Here is a 12,697-nt window from a genome sequence, read left to right as displayed (position 1 = left end):
TGAAAAGTGAGCACAGCAGTACAGTACACAGGATCGTGGGCAGGAAGGGATTCTGTAGGACACGCAACATATTCAAAAAGCATCTTAGGATATCTTTAAAAGGTACTCGAATCTACCTTCCTACCTATCTGCCCGCACTTGCTGTCAGCGACGGAACACTCTCAGGACCGGTTGTACGGGACATCGGTGACTCCATAGGCACTCAATGTAGGTAAAACCAACATTGGCTTAGCCTACATCGCTTTCAAAGCGTTTGCCGCTGACAATTTTACGATGTAATTAATTGGAACAAATATTAAGGAGGGTAGGTCTTGCCTAAGGAAACAAAACTAGCAACTACTGAGAGTGGATTTAAGAGATCTTTGGATTTCCAAGGAGCTTTTTTGATCTGGTACTTCCCTCCTCACTTATTTAATATGCAAGGTTTAGCGCTAACTGACAGCAGATGCACTTTTGGAAATCAGGACCTAACCCTACAGGTATTTACTCAGGTATAAATCTCACCTGGTACCACGGTATTTATTCGCAAGTAAGAATATAAGAAGATTGGAGCCCTGCTCTGCTGAGCACTCTGGTTGCGATCCTATACACCCTAAACAGGGAGCAAATCTCACTGAGCTCAGTGGGACTTACTGCCGAGTAGACCGCCCGCCTCTTATTCGAAAATCAGTCCCAGAGTCTTAAATAGGACGTGCTCCGGAATGAGGACGCACAGAGCTACAACAGTTCTCAGGAGACGGTAGTTGAACTCGTTGAGGCAAAAGGAGACCTTTTCAAAATACTGTAGAGCTTTCTGTGGCAGGGCAAGGCCGGGTGGTTTACTGGTCCTTCAGCAAAGTAATTTCCCATAAAGATATGAAGTCAAATGCCAGATTCGCTTGCTACAGCACCTCTCAATGAGGTGCGCTGCTCCATCTTCTGCGTGTGGCTCCCTTTCCTATCTCATGTCCCAGCTATTCAGTCCGCTATTTGAAACAACCATGGAAAGTCTTCTAAGCGCATCTCACAACGTATTCAATACCTCCTATGAAAAAATGTTAAAATATCCACGTTAGTTTCTCTCCCCCCCCCCCCATTTCCCTGCAAATGTTCTCATCGCATCACCTTTATCTCAATAGATTTCAGTCGGCTGTACATGGGAGAAACAGGTTGGGATCCGTATGTGATCTACTTATAAGTCACTCATCTAAACGTGTGGGGGTTTTTTAACTAAAAAAATAAGCCAAAAAACCCAACAAACCTGGGGTGAAAAACCAACCCAGTTTGCACTGCAAGCCTTCTCGACGCATGCTTCCCTCCTGGAGTAGTCCTATTGACAACAATGGAATTACTCTTGAGGAAGCAATGTGAGAATCTGGGTTCTCTTTTTTTTCTTTCTTTCTGGAAAAAGCCGGATTGGATTGTGGATCAGTCTGCGTAAATCTGAACCTTTCTTAAAAAATTGAGGGGTGGCGGTGATATCAACTCCCCACTTCTCCTAGTATCAAAAAAAATAAGGTCAGCTAGCCATATGAGTTTTCCGAGGCAGAAAAAAAAGGGGAGGGGGGAAGAAAGAGAGAGATTTATTTTTAAGAAATGTATTCTGCATTCAGTACATATCATTCGGACACCACATTATATACATATACAAGACATTTTTTTTTCTTTTAAAAAATGGATCGCTTTAACATGAAGAAAGAAGACTGACTGCTCTTTAGTGACTGATAATGGGGTGAGGGGGGGACAAGAACAGAGCAACGTCGCGCACTTTCCATACTGTCGATGGAGAATAAACATTCCAGGCTTTTTGGCGGAAACAAACAAACAACCAACAACAACAACTCAACCTCAGTGAGAACATATTCCAGAAAATTAAAGGTAATAATAATAATAATTAGAGACACGATCCTCCAGTATTAAGACTTGGAAATCCCATTTATACCCAAACTTGATTCCCTGCCCCCGCTATGAAAATCAAGCCGATCTGGAAGTGGCTATATTCGGCTGGATCGTGCCCTAGGAATTACACAGCCACGGTGCCACTTCAAATTCAGAAGTGACTTCAAATTGTTGGCGTGCAATACGGTCTAATATCAGGAACACAGCAACAACAAAACATTTAGGGTAGCAGCCTTATTATTATTTTTCATTCATTTTTTTAAGGTCCACGTTTAAAAACAAACAAACAAAAGAAATCTAGGATTTCTTCGCTGGATCCGCTGTCAATACCTTCTTCACAGATATATATATATCTATTTCTATATATATATATTTATCTATTTAATTATAATTATTATTATTTTTACACCATCAGAGACAGAAACAGCCAAAGAAATGGAAAATCTTTGTTCAGCTGCAAGGCTTGGACTATGATACAGAGCTACAAAATAACATTCAGGATTCCAACGTAGCAAATCTACATATTTGTATGTGTGTGTTCTCCCCTCCCCTCTTTCTCCACCCCCCTCCTTGTTAAATGTGCACATTGAAAACCATATCAAAATGAATGTTTAAAAAGGGCGACCGGATTCACAGTTCGAGACGGCAATGCAGGGACAAAATAAACCGAAGATGGCGGTTTAATGCCCGCCCCCTCCGCCTTGGTGTTTTTAAATAATCAGATTATTCAAAGAGTTCGAATGCGTGTTCTTATTTATACAAATTTACCAGATAAATATTTGTATTTGTTTGTTTGTTTCTCTCCCCCTTTCCTTTTAAATTTTATCTTTTTCCCCCTCCGGAGAGATTTCTTTGTCAGGTAGCGTGAAGGTGAGGTGTCTTAGATTTGCTAACGACTTTTTTCTCTTTCACCCTGCGATTCTGAAACCAGATAGTGACCTGGCGCTCGGAAAGATTAGTGGTCGCGGAAATCCTTCTTCGCTTCTCTTTGGTAATGAACTTGCTGGCGGCGTATTCCTTTTCTAATTCTTTCAGCTGGATTTTCGTGTAGGGGACTCTTTTCTTTCGACCCCTACGGTAGCTGCTCACTTCGGGCTGGAGAGGTACCACATCTGTAAAGATGAGGAGAACAGGAAAGGGGGGAAAAGCAGGAGAGAGAGACCGTGGAAGGAGAGAGAGAGAAAGAGAGAGAGAGAGAGGGTGTATGTTACATTAAACAGCATCTGGTAAACTAACTGAACAATGTCTGTGCCAGACATTATGGAGAGAACAGAGAGAAAAATAAGGAAAAGGAGTTTGTATGCGTGTGGGGAAAAGGATATAAATTAGAGGAAGAGGGGGAAATGTGAAGAGGAAAGACCGAAGGAAAGAAAGAGCGGGAGGTGCTGGGACTCGGATGGGCTGGCTGGCTGGCTGAGCAAAGTATTAATATATTAGCATAGGGTCGGGGGGGGGGGGACTGCTACTATTCCAGGCGATATTTGTCCAGGACAGATATAAAGAAGGAGACCAAGTCACGGACCAGGCATTTCGCAAGCACAGCACCCTTAACGTTAGCTCCCAAATTAGTAAAAATTGGAGACAGAATCTAACCTTCAGCTCTTCACTCCCCTTCTAAGCATCCGGTCAATTTTAACCTGTCGTTTTAAAAGACAGGTCCTCTGATAGCCTAGGCGACCTCATTAATTATGCTAGCTTGTAGGATCCGGGTAGGGGACTTGGTGAGGGTAAGCAGCCGTGTGTGCGTGTGAGTGCGCGCGTCTGTGTTGTTCTAGAGATGCTCCGCACTGATTGATCTATGCAACACAAGGACCATCTGCAAGCTTGAGGGACCTTGAACTAGCCTTTCCACATCCTTTGTCGCTTATGGTAGAGGCATTAAATAAAATAAAAGGGCCCAGCGGCTTTTTTGACGGTACCCAAGCTGTGGAGAAATGTTACCTACCTACTCCTGGTCCAGAACCGGCCGGGGAATCAATGAATTCCCATCACCCTTAATGCATTCAGTCTTCTCCTTAATAGCCCCTTATGCTAAGGCTGTCTATGCCAGTTCTTCATGATTAACTGTAATCACTTGCGCACCAAGTCTTTCCCTTCCCATGGCTTCTTGATCTAAAGATGCAGGCTTAGGACTCGATACGAAGTAAGAGTGGTTTGCGGAATAATAATATAAACACTGAAAAAAGAGGGGATCCCTATCGAAGCAAAGCGAAAATCTCTCCAGTTACCCCAGCCGGTCTGTTCCATAACAGATATAAAATAAAGAAACAGCCTGAACTGCTTTTGATTGTTCTTCCTTTGTTTCTAAGAAGTGTCTATATAAGCAACGTTTACTGGGAATCCTATCAAGGCCCAAGGATAGGAAAGCAAAACAAAATTGTGGTTCACACTACTGCGAGCGCGCTGTCTCTCACGGACCTCTCAATGTTTGGGAATTGGTGTATGGCGGCTTAAGAATATTTTCAGGGCTATACAAAAATGGGATCAGAATAAATAAGGTAATGGGGCGGGTTGGGGGGGGGTGTGGGAAGAGAAGAGAAGTTCATTTACAACGTCTTCCACCTTCCTCCCGAGCAATAGTAACTCACGGAGCAGGTCCTTCCAACCTCAACTACATTTTAGCCAGGCGGGTGAAAGCAATCGAGATGGGGAAAGTCATCTCATGCTAGGAATCCCATGGACCTCTCTCCCCCACTCGCCAACCCCCCCTTCAGCTTCCGCAAAAAAGTCTCAATGCCTTCTTTAAAAAAAAAAAAAGCGCGGGGTGGGGACTTTCCCCCTGCCATCGACCCTTCCAAGCTCTGACACCAATATGTGGCTGCAACACAGTTAAGATCTAGATAGGCCTTCTCTCCCACACTCGCTACACTCTGATTCCTCTTCCCATGGAAAGGGAAAACCCATCATGCAACGCTCTGCGCAGGCATTGTTGGCAAGCCCTGTCTTATCCGATGGGGTATCCCCTCTCCAGTATTCCTAAGATAAATGTGTGTGTGTGTTCTCCTCCTAACCCCACCCCCTTATTTATTTATTTCCCCGGTTACTTTATCTTAATCTCTTCGCTCCAATCCATCCATTCGAATCATTAAGAGGGGCCTGCTTATTGATTACAGGGTGGGGACCCCAAGAGCAAAGGAGACGTCCGCTGGTCTTTCATCTTTCTCCCTCTCCCTCTCGCTCCCTCCCTCCCTGTTCTAAGTGGTAAGGCAATAAGATAAGCCCGGAGCACTCGCAGCTTTCAGGGTTACTCGCAGGCTGTCACTCATTCCAGATTTCTAACCAGAGGCAAAAGCAGCGCCTTATTTCTCGTTCTCTCCCCACTCGTCTTACAAGGTTCATTTGTAAGATTCATGTCACTTGACAGCTACTTCTGTAATTGCAATATGATTTACTGTACCTTTCCGAAAAGCCCAGCCTTTCTGAGTAAAGAGAAAGAGAGGGGGGGAGAGGGAGAGAGATGCTACCTCTTCCTATGTTCTGAAATTTAATTTAAAATATTCAAAGCGCGGGGGGGGGGGAAATCAAAGAAAAAGATAGAGATCCAGGTAAGGGAGCCAACGCAGCGAGGGAAGGAGGGGCACGCACGCACATACACAGACAGACACAGGAGTGCGGTTGCCAAACTGGCTGCGAAAGCACCCTGGAGCTCCAAGGTATGTATCTAGATATGAGAACCGGCTGCTTTGTTTCACCTTCTTCCCCATACGTGCCCATGCAAGCGTCCCAAAGCCTATTTTACCTGGGCGGTTAAAGATTATAGCATATGCACGCGATCATGCCGGAGCAAAAAAGCGCAGAAGTCGATCTCAAGAGCACCCTACCTGGGAAAGGTGATTTCCAGAGATGGGTAGACTGTGATTGCTCCTTCGAGCAATAGACCTGCCCGTCCCAACCATTAGAAAGAGCCCAGTGTTGGTATCCTTCCATGGGAAGCAGCGCGTCGTGTCTTGGTTCTGGGTGGCCACTGATACCTGGAACCACTGATACGTCCAAATAACCAGGAACCGCCTGGTAGGAGCTGGCAAAGCTCGGGTAAAAAGCAAACTCTTTGGCCCTTGAGGATAGTTCTTCGCTGGGGAGGGAGCCGCTGGGCTCGGGGTATTTTTCAGCTGGGTGGTACGAACAAGGCTTCTGTTGTAAGTTCACGTTGTGGGAATGGGACAATCGGCATCCGTAGTAGCTGCCTCCAAAAGGATAACCATAGCCCAAGGTGGCGTTGGAGGAGGCTGGTGGCGCGGGGCACTGCCTGGCGGCATCTGGAGCAGGTATATCCGTGTAGACAGAACCCTGGTGAGTCCCAATGGTGCTGGAATGACGACCCAATACCGGGTGACTGATTAAATCCCTGCAGTGGGTAGCTGGGCAGTTCCCACTTAGCCCTTCCATTGCTGGGATTTTATTCTGGTTATTTTCATTCGGGTTCTCCTCATACACGTACATGAAGGTATCCGCCCAGCGTGGATGCAAGATCAGTGAAGTCGTCATATCATGGTCTGCCCGAGCTTTTTAAAACTCGACTTCCCAAAGAGAGACACCTAATTTCCCCAACATATTGTTTACGCAGGAGCATGCGCAGAGGCAGCGGGATGGGTTCGGTTCATTAAGAAATCCGCCGGGCCACGTGACCTGTAAATAGCTCTCGCTGCAGTTAGCTCGGCCATGTGACCCTCCGGCAGCCCTATCACATTGTTCCTCTTGGCTTGGGGAAGAGAGCGGCGAGCTCCCATTGGCTATCCCTCCGCGACAGAAACAGAAATCCTTAAAGGCAAAGGGAGACACCCATTGATTGTAAAGAGCGTGGGGAAATAAATAAGGGGAATGTGGGTGTTTAAAATTTGGCCGACACAAAGAGATTGGGCTATGCCATGCTAGAATCTTTGTGCCTTCAGATATCCTCAGGATTAAATATCAAACTAATGATAGGAATAATATACTTCAGAAAATCAATTATTTATATATATATATAAAGCCCTCTCGCTATATAGAATTGACCAGGAGCCTGGTGTCTTATATATCAATGAACCGCAGAGGGGAAGGGTAGCTGGGAGGCTGAAAGGTGAGGAAAACCTAGAAATTGTAATACCAAGGGATATGATATAAAGCGAGGTGGCAGGTAGCAGCCAGTTTATCTGATAAAGAAAAAATAGTGACTATCTGAAGAGGCGCACAACAAATGAGAGAAGCTCAAATTCTAGAAGACCAAATGACGGACTAGAGCAAGTGAGCTGGAGCTGTGGGGACTGGGGGCGCTTTTTTTTTTTAATTCTTAAAATCCGCTTGCTGTCTGTCTGGCTTTCTTCTCCGTCCTCCCCCCTCCCTGCATCTTCTCTTTCTGGGAATCAAATATTGGATCTTACGGGAAGTAAGGAATCTGGACATTTATCGCCCAGGAAATTGATTTTCTCTCAGTCTGTTTCAGTCTCAAGAGTGAATGGGGAGATTAATATCTGTTTGCTAAATAAATAAATAAATAAATAAATCAGCGGATACATTTGCTCAAAAGAATTGTGTGTATGTTTTTCTTCCAAAGTACAGTACCTTATTTTTCACAGAAGAAGGTATGTGAAATTTTAACTCCTTGTTTGCTTAACAAAAGATCAACGCATACCTGCTCATTATAATCGCTTTAGCTTTTATTCTAATTATTAAAAATACAATTTCCCACAGAAGGGACATATATGACATCTTTAACTCCTCCTTTGTTTCTTTGAGGGTTATTTCTCTATTTCTTTTTTGTTGATGATCAGTATTCTGCTGCTTTTGGGGCATAAAAGAGGAAGAAAGAAAACCGCCCGCCACCTCGCAAGAATATAATAGATGCCTCCCAAACGTTTCGACGTTTTATGGGGTCTGTTCCTTGTATGAGTCCAACCCAATAATGCTTAATCTTTCGTGCTCAACCAACTGGGGATGTTTTAAAGGGACTGGTTGTGATTATGATATTATGTTATTAATTTTTAATACTTGAGTAGTAAATATCGCAGCAACAATGCCTACTATTGAAAGTGTGTGTGAGATATATATATAATGTTCTCAGTGTTGATTTGTGTGTGTGAAAGAAAATAAATGCAACTCACATCATACAACGTAAACAGGATCGGAGATGGATGGGTTATAATTAAATAGATGAAATAGAAGAATAGCAGACTACTCTGCCAGAGATTGATGGCTGCGATACACACACACACACACACACCCACACACACCCACCTACCTTTCTCGGGGACTCATGTCCCCAACATTCAGAATCCCCTCACTGGCCGTTCCTGATTAGATTCTGATCGATGCTTTTGAAATAATGTGAAATTTAACTGGAGATCATCAGGAGGACAGGCTCCTTCCACTCCCCCCCTATCCCCACATTACAAAATATAAGTTTGACAAATCAGTACATCCAGACATGAGGATAATGAAGCTAGAGCAAAGAATTAATAGTTCAGACTTCCGTCCCGCACACAGCTTACAGGCCAGTGCTGTGCGTGCTTACGCGGAAAAAGAAGTCTTACCGAGTTCAATACTTTCAAGCAATATGTACTTTCAAAGAAGGGTCGGTAAGCTTCAGTTCAAGTGAAGTCAATGAAATCCCGTTGCAGTCCAAGCCTCAGTAGTGGTCAAGATAAGCCAAAAATCTTATGGAACTCTCACCCAACTCTACCTACCCTAAGTTGTTCTTTTCAGTTGAGAACTTCAATACAAACAACTTTATATGTGATTATAAAGGCAGGTGAAAGTCCACTTGCTCTAAAACATAAGAGCATCAATGCATGTAGTATAATGTATGTGTTAAATAAACATCAATTCACCAGTTAGAATCATCATCATCATTTGCCCATTGTTTGGGAACATGCCTATCACGTTTGGAGTTCTCAGTATGAATTTTCCCCAAATAAATACATTATTATTTTTAATCCTCAAATGGCAATGTCTCTATTTGCACCAGCATTTGCTGCCTCCAAACTCCTTAGATCTTCCCGTCATCAAACTGCCATGGTCCAAGTGGAAACTAAGACAATTCCGCCAAAACTCCCAACAAAGAACCCTGTCTAGAAAATGGCTTTCAGAAATGAAGTCTTTAGCAAACGTTTGGTTTTCTCCTGGAAACGTTCTGCCTTCTCAAATGGACTCCATGCTTTTGAAGCAACCGTTGCCCGAAGTCCTTCGGCCACAGCAACCAAATCAGTCCGAAGTCCAAGGTCAAGGCAAAAGAGACAAACTGGCTCGCAATTAGTGTCTAGACAGAAAAGAATGAACTTCACATATAGTGCCTATGTGCCTGGGAAGCCCTCGAATCCAAAGGAATGGCCATTGCTAGAAACGGGGAGTTGGGAGAGAAGGGGGTCACTTTAAATAGTTGGAGGCAAAATAAGGTTAGGGAACCCTGGATGAAATCACATTTTAAAGCAAGAAACTTCAAGTTCCTGGAGTTGGTTGCAAGAGTTGGTGTCCAGAGTGGTTCTCATCCTAGTGACCGGTTCTTCAGAAGATATACCTCATTAAAATATAGTTTGTGTATATATATGACTTATAGGTATGCAGGTTTTGGTGTCCTCGGGTGTCTTCCCGTGTAAAAGTTGGGGTGTCTAGGCGACGTTTCGACGAGGTCTCACTCGTCATCTTCACTTCTAGTTTCTCGTAGGTTCTTGTCAGCTGGAAGGTTTCCTCCCCGTAGAGGTAAGATATTTGCTTTCGTAGATTTTCACGGGTACAGGAATGCAGGTTTTGGTGTCCTCGGGTGTCTTCCCGTGTAAAAGTTGGGGTGTCTAGGCGACGTTTCGACGAGGTCTCACTCGTCATCGTCATCTTTGAAGATGACGAGTGAGACCTCGTCGAAACGTCGCCTAGACACCCCAACTTTTACACGGGAAGACACCCGAGGACACCAAAACCTGCATTCCTGTACCCGTGAAAATCTACGAAAGACTTATAGGTATATATATATATATATATATATATATATATATATATATATGGGGTATATGGGCAATTGAGAATATCAGCCCAGAAAGGGTGGGAATACATGCATGAAAAGCTGGACTTCTAATGTGGGTGATGGCGGTGGGGTGAGAGAGTGGCTCCGGTAACAAAGGACCCAGTTCTGTGCTTGCAGCAGCGAGGAAGACTCTTCCTATCGGAGGAGAGTGAGCGTTCCGAGGTTGCCTTACAGCAGAGGAGACACAATCTGGAAATGAACGGATTGATGGTAACCATAATAAGGGACACTACCGGGTTGTGCTTGGTTTTGAATTCGTGCAGAACAAAAACCTCATTTCTAGGATGCTTGCTTGCTTGCTTGCTTGCTTGCTTGCTTGCTTGCTTGCTTGCTTGCTTATTTATTTATTTATTTAGGTGTGCTTCCTGAGTAAGGAGGAGAATAGTAGTAGTAGTAAATAAGCAAAAGATGTCCGGTATTTATTTATTTATTTATTTATTTATTTATTGAATGAATGCAAGGCCATTTACAATTCCTATTTCAATGACATATAGGTTTAATTAAAATTGGGGTTTTTACAATTCCGTTTATTGTGGCACATTTGCGACAGGGAAAACGGGAAAAAACAGCAAAGACGAAAACTCGAGAAAATTTGCACATTTCATGCTTCGGGAAATTAACACTGGCTTTAAACTTCGGTGGAAATTGCAAAATAAATAAGGCCGGAGGAATGAATCCATCCAGCCTTTTGTAAGAAATGCAATGTGTGTGTGTGTGTGTTTTAAAGGAAGTGGGGGGTGGGTTTGCATTTCTTAAACAGCAGGTTTATCCCACGGCCTGGCGTCCCCTTCATTTATCTGCCTTGTCTTGAGCTGCTTTTCATTTCATAAATTGCTTAGCGGTATCTCATTTAAACGGGCTGATCTTGCTAAGATACGGAGCTGTGGATTGATAGCAGGAGTCAATTCTAGTGGGTTAATTAACTTAAAAATGCATAAGGAGGCTTCTATCTCCGGGGGAAGAACACCGAGCAGATCTGTTTACTACATTTGCCGTGATGCAGTATATTAAAAGGGCCCCAATAGAAAGAAAGAAAGAAAGAAAGAAAGAAAGAAAGAAAGAAAGAAAGAAAGAAAGAAAGAAAGACATTTTCCTGGACTATATTAGTATCAGGTATCTGTTGTTATTGCCGATAAGGGGTATATCTCCCAACCGCCTCCCCCCTTGCATGTTGTAGACATATCGACATCCTGTTTCATAATCAGAAAAGTCTATGAGAACAATGCGATAAAAATATAAGTAAGAGCACTGAATAATTTTCGGTATGGAAGTCGACATATACTGTGAAGTAAGTCTCACTCTGATCAAGAAAGCTTACTCCCAGGTAACGATGTATAAAATTGCAGTCCCACATGCTAGTAAGACCCATCTATATGCCTGGGATCCGACTCTTTATGTGTGAAAAAAACCTGTTCAGCCGAAAACAAGTTGCATAAGAACAATAACATAAATTTCAGATTGGAAACCAGGAGGAGGAAGCAAATGCCAAATTCTTTATTAGTTTGATTGCAAAGTATATGATCTGATTTAGGAAATGAGGGGTGTATTTTTAAAATAATTAAATCAAAGCCCATCAATTGTTTGGGAACAATTGTCAATATTATACAATATTATACAATATTATACAATATTATACAATAGGTATGATCTATTGTAGGAGACAGAAAGTCTATGAGAGCGGTAAGTTTATTTCCCCCAGTACATTATTTTTAGAGAACTTTTGTCACCTGGACGGATTTTTTCCATGCTGTATGACATTTCTGTCAAAAGTCCAGAAACTAGCCTGACCTGATTAAGACATGAATCCAATACCTTCCATTTGTAAAGTGCTAGAACCCGGTGATGCAAATTCATATATCTTCTCACCCCTACAAAAATTAGAAATAAACATGTTTCCATTAAAATATATACTGTTTATAAACAGAGTCATAGCACAATTCTATACACTCTGATCAGAAGTAAGTCCTATTGAAGTCGGCAAGGTTTGCTCCTTCTGCAAGTATAGGATTGCAGCATTACAGTGCAATTCTAAGCAGGACTACTCAGAAGTAAGCCCCACTAAGTTCAGTGGTACCTACTCCCAGGTAAGTGGGCATAAGATTGAATCCCTAATGTGGGTAAAAACTTTTTTTAAAAAAGTGTAGATCTTAATTCACTACAGCGGGGACATGTAAGTATATTTTCATGCGAATTAGGGCATACAAACAGTGCGGGGGGGATAGCACCCCCGGAATATCTACACAGGGATAGTTAAAGGGGTTCACACAGGCAACAAAGTCAATAGGAAGCTGTGGAAGTTAACATTTCATAAGCACACTAGAAGACCAGAAATCCAAAAGTAGCTCCTTGGGTGCCCAGATATATTTATAACTTCCTCAACATACCCATCTGGTGTAATGATTTATTTGTAGTGTGTGTTGTTATTTCAAAGGAAACATTTTAAAACACACACAAACCATAGATATCCTTTCCATCTTCCTGCCACTGGTGGCTTTTGTGGCATCTCTTTATTCTTCCTCGCATTTCAGCCCATTGGTGGTTCCACCACTGAATTTTCTTTGTCCATAAATAGTCTGTAATTTTGGCTTTTCGGACCAGTTGCTCCCCACACCGCTGCAGAATCCCTATGGCAGATTCCCACAGTAATCTTTATATTAGCATTTCTAGCCCTTCCATCAACAAGGAAATCTGTTGGGTCTGCCCGTCACTCGCCACGAAAGGCCCTATAATAAATATACGGTTGGAAGGGATTTCTCTCATTCCATCAACATGCTGGGCAAGGAACATAGATTTTGAGCCATCAAGGGAAAACAAAATGCCCCGTACGGG

At 43.0% G+C, this 12,697-nt stretch overlaps 1 protein-coding gene across 1 annotated transcript; it reads right to left on the bottom strand.

The window, feature by feature from the left end:
* Positions 1-1,669: 1,669 nt before the first annotated feature.
* Positions 1,670-6,449, bottom strand: HOXC13 (homeobox C13). The gene is made up of 2 exons (XM_083726178.1): positions 5,700-6,449; positions 1,670-2,990 (listed from the first exon to the last, which is right to left on the bottom strand). The coding sequence occupies exons 1-2, from the start codon at positions 6,361-6,363 to the stop codon at positions 2,734-2,736; spliced, it is 921 nt and encodes a 306-aa protein (XP_083582304.1). The 5' UTR covers positions 6,364-6,449; the 3' UTR covers positions 1,670-2,733.
* Between the last annotated feature and the right edge of the window lie 6,248 nt (positions 6,450-12,697).

Source organism: Podarcis gaigeae (genome assembly GCF_964106915.1).
Source record: "Podarcis gaigeae genome assembly, chromosome: 2".
Lineage (NCBI taxonomy): Eukaryota > Metazoa > Chordata > Lepidosauria > Squamata > Lacertidae > Podarcis > Podarcis gaigeae.
This window is presented reverse-complemented; position numbering and strand designations above follow the sequence as displayed.